General features: G+C 50.2%; 1 protein-coding gene across 1 annotated transcript; it reads right to left on the reverse strand.

Annotated features, from left to right (window-relative positions):
• Window positions 1–7,372: 7,372 nt before the first annotated feature.
• Window positions 7,373–17,154, reverse strand: LOC133357659 (C-X-C chemokine receptor type 1-like). Its single transcript, XM_061575743.1, has 3 exons — window positions 17,021–17,154; window positions 12,307–12,900; window positions 7,373–11,099 (listed from the first exon to the last, which is right to left on the reverse strand). The coding sequence occupies exons 1-3, from the start codon at window positions 17,039–17,041 to the stop codon at window positions 10,551–10,553; spliced, it is 1,164 nt and encodes a 387-aa protein (XP_061431727.1). The 5' UTR covers window positions 17,042–17,154; the 3' UTR covers window positions 7,373–10,550.
• Between the last annotated feature and the right edge of the window lie 1,824 nt (window positions 17,155–18,978).

Raw genomic sequence — 18,978 nt, forward strand, 5'->3', positions numbered from 1 at the left:
ATCCTCAATAAACAGCGTACGTGGTTTGATACTGGCAAAAATGTCCCACCGATATAACTGCTCAAACCGAGTTATAAATTGCTCTAATACTTGCATTGTCTTTGTAGTGTTCGCCCTTTGGCGTTCTCTGATCTGACACTGGTAAAGAAGGCCGTCTGGTGTATGCCAATGAGTTTCAAAGACAATGCAAATATGATTATCAGAGCATGTTTGTCGGCATGTTTCTTTTCCACAAGCACGTGTGGTTAATGCAGACTTGATTCATTGCAAAAGGTATCGATTAAGTGTTTGAACATCTTAACACCTGTTTCATTGCTAGAAAGTGTAAAGCATATTCTTATTACTGTTCATGCAGTCACGTGGGTTCCCACTCTCCATCTCAATCTATATATATAAAATCGTTCATGTCTGTGTGTCTGTGTGTGTGTGTGTGGACTGCACTTTCATTGGACGGCGGTTGCCCCTGGCAACGGCTAGCCACGCCTTCGCCGCTTTCATTGGACGGCGGTTGCCCCTGGCAACGAGTAGCAACTTTTTCCGCGGGGTGGACGCCATTTTTAATAGCGCGGGGGGGGGGGGGGGGGGGACCGGCACCCGTACCCAGCGTTCGCCGGGTGGGAAAATCAGGCAAGGCGGGAGGCTCTGCACGGTGCTAGGCCTCGACACCCAACACGCCACTCTGCGGTAAATTCATACAAATTTCACGTCCTCTACAGAGTGGCGAGGGAGGCAGAGTGGCGAGGGAGGCAGAGTGGCGAGGGAGGGACTCAGCCTCAAAACGAGTAACTGGTGTGGCGTATTAACATCGCCACTGGGGAGACAAAGGCGGCCGGGCGTGGTGGATACAAGTCCCGGGCAAAGCCGGGTCATGACTATGTGTGTATGTGTTTATGTGTATGTCTGTGTGTCTGTATGTATGTGTGTATGTATGTGTCTGTATGTGTTTGTGTGTATGTATGTGTGTGTCTGTATGTATGTGTGTGTGTATTGTGTATGTGTTTGTGTGTATGTATGTGTGTGTTTGTATGTATATGTATGTTTGTGTGTATGCATGTGTGTGTATGTGTTTGTGTGTATGTGCGGTTATGTATGTGTGTGTATGTGTGTGTCTGCAGCAAGCGCGTGTATGTGTACCTATGGACGCGCGCGCGTGTGTTGTGTAGGGGGAACGGTAGTGTAGTTGTGGTGCCACAGCGACGGGGCCGCTCTGCCGAGCCAGGGAGCCGCCCGGCTTCCCCCACCGCACTGCCCCCCATCACCCGCCCCACATAAGCACACACCCGCACGCATCCCCCCCCCCCCCCCATAGAGCTGGAAGGGAAGGTTACCTGATCGACCGGTTTTTATCCGAGAGACCCTTATCGGGATTAACTCTCACGGTTTCCGGCGATCAGGGAATTGGATGACCTCCCCCGTGCTACGTGGTACCGCGGCGCTGCTGCCGGCCTTAATATGGTGTGGTCGCGGCGTGGGGCATTCGGCCACCGCGGTTGAGGCGCATTTCCCCCCACACACACCCCCACGAGTCGACGGGGCAAGCACGGGAGGCACGAGACAGCATGAATAGCGGGGTCACAGGGGCTGTTGCGCATAGTCATGGAGGGTTGGGATAATTGCGCTTGAGCGCGCAGGCCCCATTGTTAGGGAGGGTAAGGGATTAATTAGGATTTACGCCTTGCACGCAGCACACTGATTAGCATATCAACAGCGCCTGGGGACTGCCGTGCGCGGGCTTGGGGTGCACGAGCCCATTGTTCAGCGCAGCATCCCCTTTGGAGGTAGGGAGGATAAATAGAGGAGCGCAGAGGGGAAATCGCTCTCTTACTCCAGCGCCAGGCGACCAGACGCAGCTCGAGCCAGCGACCCGGACGTCCGTGCGACGCACCGAGGCACGCGGTTAACACAAGGATCAGCGGACCGCCGTGGACACTTAACAGTGAGTAAGAAGGTGAATTAGAATCATAGCCGATAAATAGGGAATAGGTACAGGTTTAGTGGAATAGGCCAGCCTCGTCGACTCACTGATTCAACATCAATTCGCAGGTGGCATATAATAAATCATTAATAGCGAAGCGTGGTCTCGCGTGATCTTGTCGTGCAGTGTGAGCGTGTGGGTGCGCTGTGTGCACAGTGGTTCGCCACGTGAGTGAGCGCTGCGCGGAGCTGAGCGCGCGGGTTGCGTGTGGGAACGCGTGTGGTACTGTGTGTGCGTAAGCTCGCGGCGTGCGTAATAGGCGTACCCCAGGTGCGCGATCATAACGCAAGCGGCCAGCAGACGGCGAGCGCTGCGCAGAGCGGCGCAAGAGTGGGTGTCGCGTGTGTTCACTCCGTGTGTGATACAGGTGCGCGATCATAACTTGCGTAGTTGGTGTGGAGTTGGAGTGCACGGAGCGGCGTGTGTGTGTGTGCATACGTTCGTTACATGTCGGATACGGATGCGCATTGGTAACGTGCCGCACAGGGCTATACTGCGAGCACGGCGTTTGATTGACGATGATGTGCGCACGTATGCTCGCAGCGTGGGAGCGCGGCGCGAGGCTGTAACAGTAGGGGCGTCGCGTTCGAATGCCGGCGAAACCGTAGCGAGTAATAGGGAGGTGGGGTAACGTAAACGGAATAGGGGATGCAGGCGGGAGGGACCCCGGGGGCCAACGGCCCCCACATAGTGCTTAGCGTACTGCCTGTGTCTATGTGTGTGTGTGTGTGTCTGTGTGTGTGTGTCTGTGTGTGTGTCTGTGTGTGTGTGTCTGTGTGTGTGTGTCTGTGTGTGTGTGTCTGTGTGTGTGTGTCTGTGTGTGTGTGTGTCTGTGTGTGTGTGTCTGTGTGTGTGTGTCTGTGTGTGTGCGTGTGTGGTGTGTAGGAGGAACGGTAGTGTAGTGCTTAGCGTGCTGCCTGTGTGTGTCTGTGTGTGTGTGTCTGTGTGTCTGTGTGTGTGTGTCTGTGTGTGTGTCTGTGTGTGTGTCTGTGTGTGTGCGTGTGTGGTGTGTGGGGAGCGGTAGTGTAGTGGTTAGCGTGCTGTCTGTGTGTCTGTGTGTGTGTGTCTGTCTGTGTGTGTGTTCTGTGTGTGTGTCTGCGTGTGTGGTGTGTGGGGAGCGGTAGTGTAGTGGTTAGCGTGCTGTCTTTGTGTCTGTCTGTGTCTGTCTGTGTGTTTCTGCGTGTGTCTGTGTGTGTGTGCGTCTGTGTGTGTGAGGAGCGGTGGGTGTAGTGGTTAACGCTACGCTGCGCTACCAACCCGGCGAACCGAGTTAGATTCCCGCTCATGGCCACCACCGATCAAGATTATTTGAACCTCACATAGGTCGACTCAGCCTCAAACGAGTAACTGGTGTGGCGTATTAACATCGCCACTGGGGAGACAAAGGCGGCCGGCCGTGGTGGATACAAGTCCCGGGCGAAGCCGGGTAGTACAGCTAGTCTATATATATAAAATCGTTCATGTCTGTGTGTCTGTGTGTGTGTGTGTGGACTGCACTTTCATTGGACGGCGGTTGCCCCTGGCAACGGCTAGCCACGCCTTCGCCGCTTTCATTGGACGGCGGTTGCCCCTGGCAACGAGTAGCAACTTTTTCCGCGGGGTGGACGCCATTTTTAATAGCGCGGGGGGGGGGGGGGGGGGGGGACCGGCACCCGTACCCAGCGTTCGCCGGGTGGGAAAATCAGGCAAGGCGGGAGGCTCTGCACGGTGCTAGGCCTCGACACCCAACACGCCACTCTGCGGTAAATTCATACAAATTTCACGTCCTCTACAGAGTGGCGAGGGAGGCAGAGTGGCGAGGGAGGCAGAGTGGCGAGGGAGGGACTCAGCCTCAAAACGAGTAACTGGTGTGGCGTATTAACATCGCCACTGGGGAGACAAAGGCGGCCGGGCGTGGTGGATACAAGTCCCGGGCAAAGCCGGGTCATGACTATGTGTGTATGTGTTTATGTGTATGTCTGTGTGTCTGTATGTATGTGTGTATGTATGTGTCTGTATGTGTTTGTGTGTATGTATGTGTGTGTCTGTATGTATGTGTGTGTGTATTGTGTATGTGTTTGTGTGTATGTATGTGTGTGTTTGTATGTATGTGTATGTTTGTGTGTATGCATGTGTGTGTATGTGTTTGTGTGTATGTGCGGTTATGTATGTGTGTGTATGTGTGTGTCTGCAGCAAGCGCGTGTATGTGTACCTATGGACGCGCGCGCGTGTGTTGTGTAGGGGGAACGGTAGTGTAGTGCTTAGCGTACTGCCTGTGTCTATGTGTGTGTGTGTGTGTCTGTGTGTGTGTCTGTGTGTGTGTGTCTGTGTGTGTGTGTCTGTGTGTGTGTGTCTGTGTGTGTGTGTCTGTGTGTGTGTGTCTGTGTGTGTGCGTGTGTGGTGTGTAGGAGGAACGGTAGTGTAGTGCTTAGCGTGCTGCCTGTGTGTGTCTGTGTGTGTGTGTGTCTGTGTGTCTGTGTGTCTGTGTGTGTGTCTGTGTGTGTGTCTGTGTGTGTGCGTGTGTGGTGTGTGGGGAGCGGTAGTGTAGTGGTTAGCGTGCTGTCTGTGTGTCTGTGTGTGTGTGTCTGTCTGTGTGTGTGTTCTGTGTGTGTGTCTGCGTGTGTGGTGTGTGGGGAGCGGTAGTGTAGTGGTTAGCGTGCTGTCTTTGTGTCTGTCTGTGTCTGTCTGTGTGTTTCTGCGTGTGTCTGTGTGTGTGTGCGTCTGTGTGTGTGAGGAGCGGTGGGTGTAGTGGTTAACGCTACGCTGCGCTACCAACCCGGCGAACCGAGTTAGATTCCCGCTCATGGCCACCACCGATCAAGATTATTTGAACCTCACATAGGTCGACTCAGCCTCAAACGAGTAACTGGTGTGGCGTATTAACATCGCCACTGGGGAGACAAAGGCGGCCGGCCGTGGTGGATACAAGTCCCGGGCGAAGCCGGGTAGTACAGCTAGTAGAAATATATATGTATTGCTGTGTTTTCGCGACATTACTCTTCCCCGTATTGCTTTCATTTCTCAGTTTGAAAGCGGAATCGCTTGAGCATAAGCTTATTGAACTGAAAACATACCTGATACTGATTCCATCCCAAAGATGAGTGGCAATTGTCCAAACTGGTTATGATCTGGGCCTCCTCATTGCCAAAGATGAGTGGTGATTGTCAAAACCAGTGATTTTCCAGGCCTCTTCATTGGCACAGATGAGTGGTTGTTATCCAAACTGTGATTAGCTGGGCCTCCTCTAGATCAATTCAGTCTCAAATGAATACCTGGTGCAATGTGTAAAAATCAATTTCTGGGGAGATAAAGACAGTCGTGTGTGACGCTGGCCTCAAATACTCCCGTTGCATTGAGTTTGGCCTTTGAAGTGTGCCTACCAGGGCCTCGTTTATTTAATCTTCAATGCTTACAATTGTACCCAGGTGAATCAGTATATCTATAAATATGAACAAGATTTTACATAAAAAATGTTGTCATGTAATTCTATCTATTTTATAATAATAAGTTCCATATTGTGGTGTAGTGATAAGGCCCATGCGTGATAAAGTACGATCAAGGATTGTGAATGAGAACGTTAAGTTATGTGTACACGAAATCCATTCAGAATACAGCACAATCTGTATTTGTATACCGTTCAATGATCATTATTCATTTTCTGCTCTCCTTCCCAGGAAAGCATCAAAACTCCTTTCCAGGAGGTTTCTGCCAGGACTTGTGCCTTACGGCAAGAAGCACTTGAGTTCGATTCCCGACTCGGGCACCTTTCTGCATGCAGTTGATGTGTTCTACCCCTGCTCTGCATGGGTTTTCACCAGGTTTCTCTAGTTTCTTACCAACAAAAAAAAAGTTACTTCTATTAGTCAAATATCACAATTCTGTAAAAAAAAGTCACCTGGCAGGAACCTCCTGAAAATGAGTTTTGAGGCTTTCCTGGGAAGGAGAGCAGAAAATAAATAAAGATAATTGAACTGTATACAACTATAGATTGTGCTGTGTATGCGTGATGAAAATTGTTCAAGCTCGCTGGCAAGTCTGGGAAACCGCGTTGTTTATAATCGACGAGTTTAAGAAGAGTTATTTGATACCTTTACAGGTGACCATATGGATTCACATGTTATCGCAGTTATTGTATATTGGCAGATTCCTACGACGAGATTTTTCACCGGCGACTATCATGCGCGGCCAAATTTCACACGTTCAGACATCACCTCACGTATCCCTCGGGGGAGGACGGGGGGATGAGGGAGTCACTGGAAGGTATCCGTGTGGCCTCGCAACCCTGTCGCCACCACGCCGCCGTCATGGAGACATTTTAGTCGGCGCTTATCGGGTTGAAGACGGCTGTGGTTGTGCAGATGGCGATCGCAAGGAGCCGTTTGAACGGGCCGTTGCGTTTTTTAATAAATACTTTTTTTTTATCAAATTGACCCGCAAAGACGGGACCACCGGATATGAAGCCACGGGAGCAGATGGAAACTTCTGATCAGAGAGACTCGGCGCGAGGGGATCTTAACAAGAGCAACTGCAGGGGTAGGTGGGTGAAAGATCAGAAGAGGTGGAGGGGATCAAACTCGCGTTGAGGGCACGTCTGTAGATCCACGTGAAGACCCAGCAGAACGGGCCCATGATTGTCGTCGTCATTCCATCCTCGAGATCGAGAGACGGGAAGAGCGCTGACCACTGCGCCACCGCTCCACCCCTCGGTATCAAGATTCGAGGTGAAAGATCAAGATGACATCGGCATGGCCAAATCCGTTGATACCATCACACTTTCTTGGCAACGCTTCCAATACCCGCCGCCATATCCGGCAGCTGTTGCCAACTAGAGACGCAACCTCCAAGGTGTATCCTGACAGTCTCCCACCATCTGCTCCTCGACAGACTCGCACAGAGACCCACAGACTCCCAAAGTGGCCCAATTACCCAACACGGCGACCTACAGATTCACACAAAGACCCACAGACTCAGAGACCCACAGATCTGTCCTCACAGTCTCCCACTATCTGCTCTTGAATAGACTCGCACAGAGACCCACATACTCCCAAAGTGGCCCAATTACCCAAAACGGCAACCTACATATTCACACAAAGACCCACAGATTCACACAGAGACCCACAGATCTGTCCTCACGGTCTCCCACTATCTGCTGTTAGATTGACTTACACAGAGACCCACAGACGCACAGAAAAACTCACACAGAGACTCATAGATGTGCCCTGGCAGTCTCCCACCGTCTGTTCCTCGACTGCTTGCCTCGGCAATCGGCCCTCACCTTGGTCTGCAGATTCGCCTGCTAATTCGTGTTGGCACGGCTCACGTGCTGGGCAGAGAGTCACGGTTGTGTTTGCAATCACACGTTCTGTGTGTGTGTGTTTGCGATCCAAACCAAACCACACAAACTCATTTGTTCACGTGTCAAATTTACTGAGTGGTCAAGCAGTAGACATATCGATGAAGGTTACATATCGATGCTTAGCTTTAGCATTACCGTATTCTCTGGTTTATCAGGACACACTTTCTCCCCCGTGTCTTTCAAAGCAAATATTTGTGTGTGTCTCAGTAATGTGGTAGGTGTGTGTGGGTGAGACCAGATTAATCAGTATTGTTATTATTCGGCTTGTATGCCGAAAAAGGCCTCACTGAGTCTCACTACTCTCTTTTCAGGAGGGACCTGCCAAGTTTTCGCGATCGGGGGAGGGGGATGGTGCGATGGTTGCGCTGTGTAATTCAATTTCGAGTCATTTGCGGTGTAATGTTTCAAAACGTGGCAAATTTGGGCCGTGACCTTGGCACACAACGGCCTACGCTTGCGGATAACGTCACGGGATCTTGAACTTGCATCGTGTGTGAAGCCGACGGTGCGTAGTATATATATTGTTATAATTGATAAACACACAATGCAGCATTAACCGGGGCGACCGCTGGATTCGAACCGACAACCAAGCACCAGCGCGTGATGCGTCACACTTTCGGGGGCCTGTTATACTCCGGAGAATACGGTAACATGTAAATGCATGATGTCCCGCACTTCAGGTTAGATTAACAAGCATTGCAAAGTGTTATAGTCAATTACGAAGCATGACAAAAGTTATTAGCAACAAGCTTAGCACACTGACACCATGATATGTAATGATTTTAGGCATCAACGTCGTATTCAGTGCTGAAACATACACAATGAATATATAATTCAAACAATATATCATCTGTGGGAGAAAAAAAAACTCAATATACACACATTATCTGTACGTGTCATCTGCAAACGGTATTATTCATTATTATTGCAATTATACAAAAATAGACGATTTAATCGTAGATACGAATATTTATTTCACAGGATGTGAGCTGTAATGCGGTGCTGCGTATAATGCACTGAGTGAGTCGGATGCATCTGACTCATGGTTGTGACCAAGAACGTCAGCTGGCGGGTGGCGCGTATGTGCGTTGAACTTCATTCGCACCAACGCAGTAAACCAACCACCGTGCCAGCCGGAGGTGCGCAGATGAATTCAACACCCAGCAAAGTGCAACCCCGTGACATTGGACATCAACGGAGCAACACATTTAGTGCCATTGTCCTCACCTGGGCTCAAACATTTGTTTGAACGCAACAGACCACACTGCTACACTCACAATTAACAATCACACGCCATTGTTATTAATATGATTATTGCGACATCACGCCATTATTACCGCCTTGCAACATTTCCCGTGGAGATGCTCAGGGCTCTACCGTAGGACCACCGTTGTCCAACCTTGACATGAAACCCCACTGCAATCCTGAGAACAGTCCTTGGACTGTAACGCTGCAACGTCAAATAATATGCAGACGAAACTCGGCAGAGGCCGTCCCCCGGAGGGGTTACGGCAGATCGGGGTGACTGCCCCGGGCCCCGCGCTTTGGGGGGGGGGGGGCTGTGCTTCGACGTCACGGTGTCAGATGTAACGCTTGTGGTTTAGTTTGAAGGTTCGGGGTAGTCCACACGGTGTGAGTTGCCCCAGGTGCCGCACCCCCCCCTCCCCCCCACTCTGGACGTTCCTGACACCAGGATCCACTGATTATAACCATATCGATACACTCAGCTCGGAATGCTATCAAAACATAACCATTTAAAAAAAATCTCCAAAATTGAACGTGCAAAGAAATGAACTCTTACTAAGAGACACCAAACGGATGGGACTAGGTAAACGTCTGTACTTGACAGCACCTCTTGTGACTCCAACCAACCAACAAGCTGCAGCAGCCGCTGGTGGGCAGGCCGCGGCAAATCCTACAGGCAACCATAATCCCACAACAATAGACAGCGAAAATGTACAAGTGACGGTGCCAGGGCCACAGTGCTTGTGCCAAGCTGGGTGCACTTTTTTAAGGCCGTGTGAAATGCCGGAGGCTCACTCGCTGGCACGTCACGGGACAGTCCCAGGTGCCAAGGGTTAACTGAGATGACTGGCAGATGCACCACCTGTGCTCCCTACTGGAGGGCGACTGCCTCCAACTGCCTAGGAGCATCCCCATAACGAGGCTCCTGCTCCACAGAGGCCGATACATTGACACCGCTGGTGTCAGTCGTCGGCAAGTCCTACTTGCTCCACATCCTACCCATACTACATCAGTCCATCTCGTCTCTAGCCCGCGCCGTGCCCTCTACGCCACCTCTATTCGACCAAACAGAAGCTGCTGTGGGCATGCGGTGGCTTGGTTCAGAGACAACTGGCTGTCTAAACCTCACAAAGACAAAGATCCCCTGTATAGCCTTAACAGACTGTCGGGGCAAGTGGTGTTAGTGAGCACCTATGAAGGCCGGCATGGCACACGAGGTGGTGGGTGGCCTTGTGTCACCCGAGTGGCAATGTTTACACACCGCGCCAGGTGCTCATTTGAGGCCGAGTCGACCTCGGGGAGGCCCAGGTGCGGTTCAGATCATCGTCACTGGTGTTGGCCGTGAGCGGGAATCGAACCCGGGCCCGCGGGTTCTAAGCCTCGAAGGCAAAGACACACGCGCGCGAACTACATGGAGATAATTTTGTCCCATGCGTCATATCGTTTTGCGTCGAAACTAGGACCAATATCAAACACAGAGGACCCTTGCCTAGAAACACGTGGCACTTCACCAGCATTTGTGCAAGCAAGCCCGACTGCCCGTGAGCCAAGAGAATGTCAAAAGCAGTCATTGCCTCTAAATATCTGGCAGCACAGCAGCATTGGTTCAAGCAAGCGCGACTGCTGATGGAGACACTCGGATTCCGAAACTGGTGCGGAGTTTTGCTTGCAGTTGAACCAATGCAGACGACATTCCTGACACGCCCGGGAGGGAGACCCGTGTGGCCCATGTGGGTTTGCGTCACAACAACAAAGCAAATGGTATTTATTTTTTTATGTTTTTTTTTATCTCTGGGTAGTCCCCCCTTCTCTTCAATGGCTCCGTCGCATTGGGATTGTTTTTGTCGCCAACGAAATCACCTGGCTGCACACTCTATGCACCGTGCCGTAAGAGGCCTGCGTTGTTGTTGTTGTTTACAATCAAAATGATTAATTTTAAACCTCGGGGTTAGAGGCATGCGTTGCGCGACGGAGCCCGCCCCATCCGTCCCCGTTCACATCGTGTAGCTCGCCGTGCTCTCCGACTCGGAGCCCACGGACGCTCCAAAGCTGCGCCCGCGAGCGCTGCGGTAATTGACGTGCTCGCTCAGCCACCGCTGGCTCACGCAGCCGGCGTCCCTGAGGATCTTGAGGGCGTTGTTGCGGAACTTGACCCCCACGAACACGTAGAGGATGGGGTTGAGGCAGCAGTGCGCGAAGCCGAGGCTCTCCGTCACCGAGATGCTCTTGTCGAGCCGCGCGTACAGGTCGCACGACGGGCTGACGAGGCCGGCCCGCGTGAGCGTGTCGACGAAGACGCTCACGTTGAAGGGCAGCCAGCACGCGAAGAAGGCCACGACTAGGGCGACGATGACACGCAGAGCCTTCTGCTTGGCGAAGCCGTGCGAGCGCGCGAGCGTCACCCCGATGCTCGTGTAGCAGAAGAGCATCACGCTGAGCGGCAGCAGGAAGCCGAGCGTGTGGTGCAGCATGCGGATCGAGAAGCGCCACCGGTCAGCCTGCTCCGGCGAGTAGTTTTGCACGCACTCGGTCGAGTTGAGTTGCTGTGCGGACATTGCAGGGGTGGGGGACATGATGATGATGTGAATCAATCACGTGAAAAGTGGGGGAGTGGTAGTTTTCATACGCCACGTATGTACACACAATTAAAATCGACTTGAAAAAACATTTTGATTTAAAGCTTTCGTAACTGTAGGGATTCATCTTCTTGGTTCTTTCGGTAAAGTCACGTCGAAGGGAAGTAATAAAATAAAAAAAATAAAAAACATAATTAAATAATATAATAATAATAGAATACTAGAATATTGTATTATGTTTTATTTTTATTATTTTATTACTTCCCTTCTACGTGACTTTACAGAAAGAACCAAAAAGTTGAAAAAACATGTGAATGCACAGCCGCAGGAATAACCAGGGCGGGCCGCTGGATTCGAACCGCGAACCTCTCTGCAATGAACAGCGCTATCGCCGCCGGGGCCACGCGACCGCCACAATAAACACTCAGAGAAAGATGATGACGACGACGACGATGATGATGATGATACGCACACACATCACACAGTGAGGTATGCATGCACATACCGGCACGTCGTGGGGCGGGGGGGAGTCACAGGTGCACACATATCACTTTAAGATGTTTTTTTGTTCATGTTTTTTTGCGGTTGCACCCGATTCAAGAGCCGAATGGCTCACAGGGTTATACCAAATACATGAAACTGAAATGAAACTGAAAATATACTAATAATTGTAACTCGTAACGCACCGTCGCCGCATGGTACTCGCTCACTTTCTAAGAGAGAGAGGGGACGGCTCGAGAGGCGCCGGGAGGTGGAACCTGAGAGAAAGCGGGGAAAGGCAGCAGCGGCCACGCGGGAAGCCGGCTCCAAATCCCCCTTCCCCAAGCTCTGCGGTCCTATATATATATTAGAGGTGGCATCGGCTAATTAATGGGTTTGTGGAAGGAAACCGGAGCACCCGGAGAAAGAAACCGACGCGTGCAAGGGAGAAACGCTCGATCCCACACAGATGGCATGGGTGGTGGTCGGTGCGGTGCAGGGGGGGGGGGTGTCCGCATTTTAGCTGTTCCGCATTCTCCTCCACGACACCCACACGAAGGGCAGCTTCGCAACATTGGCGTGTGGCAATCCGCCGACCCCTCGCTGCAGACGACAGCCGGCCACGCTGCACCGTGGCCGTCTGTCGTCTGCGTGTCTGCGTTGCTGCAAGCGCGACGGGGTGTGGGCAACGTACCGGCACGAACACCTGCTGGCTGTACACGATGTCCGGTATCGTGAGCAGGAAGGAAACGAGCCACACGACGCCGCAGATGAGCTGCACGCGCTCGGCCCGGCGGCACCAGTGCGTCTTGACGGCGTGCACGATGGCCAGGTAGCGGTCCACGCTGATGCATCCGAGCAGGAAGATGCTGCTGTAGAAGTTGACGCTCGTGACGCCGTAGATGAGGCGGCACGCGTCGTTGCCGAACGTCCACTGGGAGGCGCGGTACGTGGCCCAGAAGGGGAGGGTGGCGACGAAGAGGAGGTCGGCCACTGCCAGGTGTAGCATGTAGGTGTCGGCCGCCACCATGGCCCTGCGGAAGCGCGCGAGCACCACCACGACGAGGAGGTTGCCCGCGCAGCCGAAGGCGAACACCAGCGAGTAGACGACGGGCAGAAAGACCTTGTTGAATCGTCGGATGTCGCTCAGCTTGCACGGGTGCGGGCAGCACGTGCCGACGTTTTCGAAGTAGCCCGTGTTGTTCCCGTAGCTGCTCTCGTTGTCCGAGTACACGTCGAAGTCGCCGAATTCGTCGACGAAATCGAATATTTGGTGCCTGTCCATGTCCTGCGAAAATATTGGTTTTGGTTTGCGGAGAGCGTCAAAGAGCTACCTCGGGAGTTCCCTCGAATGTCCTTCCTGGTCCACACGCGCTCCGCGACAGACGCGTCGATAAGGTCGATCAAAGCGGATTAAACCAACGGGGGGGGGGGGTGCGAGGGAGGGTTTGTGTGGGGGGGGGGGCGTGGGGGGAGGGGGGGGCATGGTTTTGATTGGTGGGAGGCCACCAGAGCATTGCGAACCACCCGTCCTGTTGTTTAACGTTCGAGGAGGCTGAGAGCGCGCCCTTGCTCGAAGCGAACTACTTCACAAATACACAAACATCTCCACGCCGTGCGTAAACAACACTGCGTGCAGTGGCCTGAAAAGTAAAACAACATACGACGTTTCGGGCAATGGCCCTTCTTCGTAGCACATCACTGTTAAAACGTTGGGTGGGGCAGGGGCGTGATTTCGAGTAGCGACGAACTTTCCCAGCTGATTTGCTGTTGCAAGATCAGCTTTCTTGTCACCGACATCGCCGATTATGCTGATGGTAATTCATCGTTACGCAACATAACGTTGTGAGTGGGACTCGACTGGTGTTATGGCTAGCGGTGTCATCGACGGTGTACAGAGGTGAAACTTGGCACACATTTCATCGAGGATATGCTTAGACCACGTCCGTAGTCGCAGGGCTGCGTTGGCCCAACGAATACAATTACAAAGATCGCACTCATTACACACACGAAGCGCTCGCCACAAACGAAGCGCCAATACCTTGCGCTTCTGCGGCCGTCTGGAACGCTCTTCCCATATTAGGAAGTCACTGAAGCTAAGCATTTAAAACTCGATAATTGTTTTTTTACCCTTTTATCTGGCAACAAAACTGACACCTTTTTTTTTACAAGGAGTCATGTTTGCATTGACCACAATGCCTGCAGTCGGAATGCAAACAAAAAACATAACTCTGATAATGTATGCACTGTCCTTGAAATTGATTGGTCCACACCCGAGACAGCTTTCTTTAGAGCCTCGTCTCACATGGTGTTGGTCCAACTGCAGGTATTGTGGTCAATGCAAACATGACTCCTTGTAAAAAGGTGTCAGTTTTGTTGCCAGATAAAAGGATAAAAACCAATTATCATATTTTGCTACTGGCAAATGAGGTTCCAATGGCATTTAAAACTCAATTCTTTAGAAGTGCTTTTTGTGTTTGGTTTGTTGTCCTTCCCCCGCACCTCCGGTTAGCACGTTAGGGTGCGTATGGTGCGAAATAAGTTGAATGTGCACACATTGAGAGAGGCCGCAAAAGCTTGAGATATTCAACATACATATAACAACCGTATAACAAGCATCAGCATTATATTAGACACTGGGTGAACTTTGCCTAACCACATATCTCAAAATAAGTATAATATAAAAAAAACTTTTTTTAAACACTCTTTAATGAAATGTATCGTACTAGCAATGGAAGAACTCCACGACTCCAGGAAGTGGCCCCGAGGCTTGCCATAACGTAAGGGACCGTGGGCTATTACAGCCAACGTCAGTTGTGCGTGGACAATTAGACCCAAGCCGAAACATAACATGTAAATTTTTTTTTTTAATATTTTTATTTTTAATAATATAGTATTGTCATCAGTGTGACATAAGTATACCAAGTTTGCAGTCGATACCACATTGGGAAGTGGGTTAAAATTGAGTTGCAAGATTTGAGGATACAACAACAGACAGCGTTAATAAAAAGCGTATAATAATAAAAAAAAGCGTGTAAACACAAAACCACACACTACCATCTGCGCAATATATTGACATTTAAACGAGCTCCCTCCTCTTGCTTGCTGTCATAACTTCCTGTCCAGATGACGACAATTATGTCCACGTTGGTTTACTCAAAACACAGCCACAATGCCTGGGGCGCTGCGGTGGCAAGATGTTAACTATCTCGCCTGGTATACAGGTGGTCGCGGGTTCGACCCCGACCCCGACCCCGACCCCTGACCCTGACCCCGACCCCTGACCCCGACCCCGACCCCTGACCCCTGACCCCGACCCCGACCCCTGACCCCTGACCCCGACCCCGACCCCCGACCCCGACCCCTGACCCCGACCCCGACCCCTGACCCCGACCCCTGACCCCGACCCCCGACCCCGACCCCCGACCCCGACCCCCGACCCTGACCCTAACCCCGACCCTGACCCTAACCCCAACCCTGACCCCGACCCTGTATATTTGTAGTTCTTTGCATGTTCTGCCCGTGGTCGTGTACATCTTTCTCCCGGTTTTTCGTGTTTTAAATTTTTTCCCTCCACATTTAGAATCAACGTGCGTTTAGAATATTAGCCTGCTAAACATGTCCACATGATAAGCCGCTTCGTTGAGCCATCATTTGGAGCCATGTCGCTTCTGAAAAGGAGCTGTATAGCTCAGTGGGCCTTGCCCGGTAAAATAAAAAATATTCATAATGAAGGTTTTTTGGGTTAGATCGCGGGAAGTATAAATGTGTCGTAACCTTCCACCACCCGACACAGCCAGTAAGGTTTGTCACGTAAACAACGCGCCAATTAGTTACTAATTCAGCCCACCGGTCTGTTGGAGAGTAAATCCACAACATTTACAATTTGAATACGACGTTTCGCTGGTAATTACATCCAGCATTTTAGGGCGATTTGCCGGAATAGTGAAGCGATCCACCTGCTTCCGGTCTTAAATAATTCAGGACGACGTCATCACTGAACCCAATCAGGTGCAGAGATCAGGCGGCGGGGTGGGGGGTGGGGGTATTGTAATTATATAATAGATTCGTAATCAAACCTTGACTTAAAGCTTTCGTGACTGGAGCAATTGATATTCTTGAATCTTTCGGTAAAGTCACGTAGATAGGTTCAAAGAAAATAAAAAATATAAACTACGACGTTTCATCACAACACAAGCAATCGTCATCAGCAGGAAACATAACGGGAAAGCTGCTGAGGCAGGATGTTTTAAAGGTTTGAAATGGTTGTAGCCCAAGGGTCATAGGCGAAGTGGACGGGGCTAGTGATGTTAAAGCGAGAAATTTGCATGTCAATGTAAGATCGTAGAGCAGCCGCCACATCGAGAAAAAACGAGCAACGGTGGCTGTGTTAGCGAGATACATTTCACCTGCTAATTTAAAGACATTTAACCTGTTAATGTAAAACCAGAGAGTTGAAAATAACTACTAACATCGGAAAGTAGGATGGAAACATCACAGCCAGTTATGACTTAAACCGGTTAATAACATCCTTCCAATGATTGTTCAAGTTTGTACCCATCTTCTCGGTTGAGATTGTGTCTGTGTCTATATATATGTGGATGGCTTCATGAACGAATCTTTGTTGATAGCCAGTGTTGGAGTTAAATAAATGTGTAGCCTCCAAGTCTACGTCTGCGACTCTGTCGAACTCACTACATATATATTGTATGATACTCAACAAAGATAGTCCCATAATCAATGTTGAATTTTTTTTCGTATAATGCTTCGCAAAATTTGTTCCAAATGGCACTCTATTCAATTTTGGCATTTCATAACGCCCAGACCTTAAGACATTTTAGCTCGGTCCAAAAGAAAAGCACAATGAGCATTTCTCGAAAAGTATATTTAGTACGCGATTATGTAGTGTATATTTTAACGGATCACAAAATTAAAAGCTGGTCTCATACGAATACAGCACATCATGCACAGTATACCGTTTACCCGGAGAATGCACATGTTATGTATGTTGAACATAAAACAGCATTCAATTATAGCAATACTTTACTTTCATTTTATATACCGTCATTCATGCTAAAGGCATCCCATAACGTTGTACATGAATTATATATAAGGACCAAATCCTATATATTAGCTACTACCAAGGAAATAAAAACCCTACTACCAAGCGAATTTCATAATATAATAATAATTAACAGTTAAAAAAACAGAGACATGGCACCAAAACAGAAGGCACTAAAACAGAGTCCACTCAACCCACATTCCAGAATACGTATCAAATAAGAGATTCCGTGAATGCAAGTCATTACATTTCTCGGTACGTCTGGTTGGTGACATCGGCACTCAAGTGAGTGTGAGCGAGCGAACGAATTGGGGGGGGGGGGGGTCTACGAGACAACAACTCTTACCAAGTCATCCAAACTCGTCATCTCTTCTTGCCCACCGCTCCTCCCAGACAGTTCGCAGCTGTGTACCTGGCTGGCCTGAGCTGCCACTGCCGGACACAGCTTGCCCCAGTCCACCCTTTGCGATGTTTCAAATAATTATTTAACCCTTGACCAAACCCCCTCTCCAAACCGGGGGCATGAATCAGCACACGGGAGCGAGGAAACGCCAAAAGACGTCTGCTTCTCTAAAACGAGCAGCAACAACAACAAGATAAACCCACAGACAAAGATCACCCGAATAGCCTGCAACGCTTGTGGGGGACAAGGGCTGTTGCGTACACTTATGAAGGTGCCAGAGCGGCGCACGAATGGGGTGGTGTGCCTCACACAACGCCCGGGCTGCTTTATCTCCCCGGTTGTGATTGTGTGTTTTTGCACACCGCGATCGGGTGCCCATATAAAGTCCGAGGCGGCCGAGGGGTGGTCAAATCGGTTCGAATATTCACCACCGATATTCAGCCGTGAGCGGGAATCGAACTCGGGTCGCCGGATGCGCGCACGGGAACCGCTGCATTCAATCTCTCCCCACTCGAAAGCAACGACCACAAAAGACTAACAAAGACAAAGATTTTTCGATTTAAAGCTTTCGTGACTGCAGGGATTCATCTTCTTGGTTCTTTCGGTAAAGTCACGTAGAAGGAAAATAATAACATGATATTTTATTATTTTCCTTCTACGTGACTTAATAAAATAATATTTTATTATTTTCCTTCTACGTGACTTTACCGAATAGCCTGAACAGACTGCTGGGGCTAAAGTGCTGTTAGCGAGCACAAAGATAAAGATCCCCCGTATAGCCTTAACAGACTGTAGGGGCAAGTGCTGTTAGCGAGCACCTATGAATAAAAGGGAGGAATCTTGAAAGGTGCCGAGTCTTACTGCGCAGCGTGGACAATGCGAAATGACAGATTCAACGGCTTTGGCCCACCACTATGACGACGGTGATGATGATCCGATATGTATGTATGTTGAACTGTAAAATGTCGTGAGTTCACTCTCCAACGCGCCGGTGGCATTTTTTAGCCACGAGGAGAGAGGACATACAAACCCCAAACATACAGCAGGCGAAAAGGGTCGGGCTCGAACCCATGAACCCTCCTGCATACCAGGCGAGGTAGTTAGCGTCTCGCCACCGTGGCGGCCAACGTACGAGTGAAGACGTTGATAATTGTTTTTTTACCCTTCTATCTGGCAACAAAACTAACACCTTTTTTACAAGGAGTCATGTTTGCATTGACCACAATACCTGCAGTTGGACCAACACCATGTGAGACGAGGCTTACCCCGAGCTCTCATACTCTGATAGTGCATTGACTTTGAGTTGTGCGCCGTTTGGCGTCATCTGGTCCAACCCATGTGAGACTAGGTTCTAAGGAAAGCTGTCTCGGGTGTGGACCAATCAACTTCAAGGACAGTGCATACATTATCAGAGTTATGTTTTTTGTTTGCATTATGACTGCAGGTATTGTGGTCTATGCAAACACGACTCCTTGTAAAAAAAGGTGTTAGTTTTGCTGCCAGATAGAAGGGTAAAAAAACAATTATCATATTTTTTACTGGCAAATGAGGTTCCAATGGTGAGTGAAGAAGATTCGACCTTGGCATCAGCGTGCGTTCCAGTGTCATCTCGTGCGGCCACTTCGCCCCTCTCTGCCAGGAGGCCCCCGTTTGCTGTTCGACCAAGTGACCGAGGCGCGTGTGCATTTCGATAACGTGGGGGCAGGAGAAAGGTTTTTTTTTTTAGTTCTAATCGGTTCTTCGGCTGAGCGAACATGTGCCCCGGCCACTGATTTTGGAGTCGATTGGATTTGTTTTAATCACAATATATGTGGGTTCTGGATGTGGCGCTTGCGGCTCACGTGCTTAGTCACAGATTAGATCATCTGGTAAAGCGTGGTGGAGTGTACTGCATAGATGGT

The sequence above is a fragment of the Lethenteron reissneri genome, chromosome 7, assembly GCF_015708825.2.
Source record: "Lethenteron reissneri isolate LAM-NWPU_2019-01 chromosome 7, ASM1570882v1, whole genome shotgun sequence".
Taxonomy (NCBI): domain Eukaryota; kingdom Metazoa; phylum Chordata; class Hyperoartia; order Petromyzontiformes; family Petromyzontidae; genus Lethenteron; species Lethenteron reissneri.

Bases quoted from the DNA above. Each gene is read 5' to 3' on its own strand.
- LOC133357659 (XM_061575743.1), bottom strand. From the start codon at position 17,041: ATGACGAGTTTGGATGACTTG. The intron at 12,901-17,020 runs GTAAGAGTTGTT...ATATTTTCGCAG, and splicing joins TGACGAGTTTGGATGACTTG to GACATGGACAGGCACCAAAT. The intron at 11,100-12,306 runs GTACGTTGCCCA...ATGTCCGCACAG, and splicing joins GCCAGCAGGTGTTCGTGCCG to CAACTCAACTCGACCGAGTG.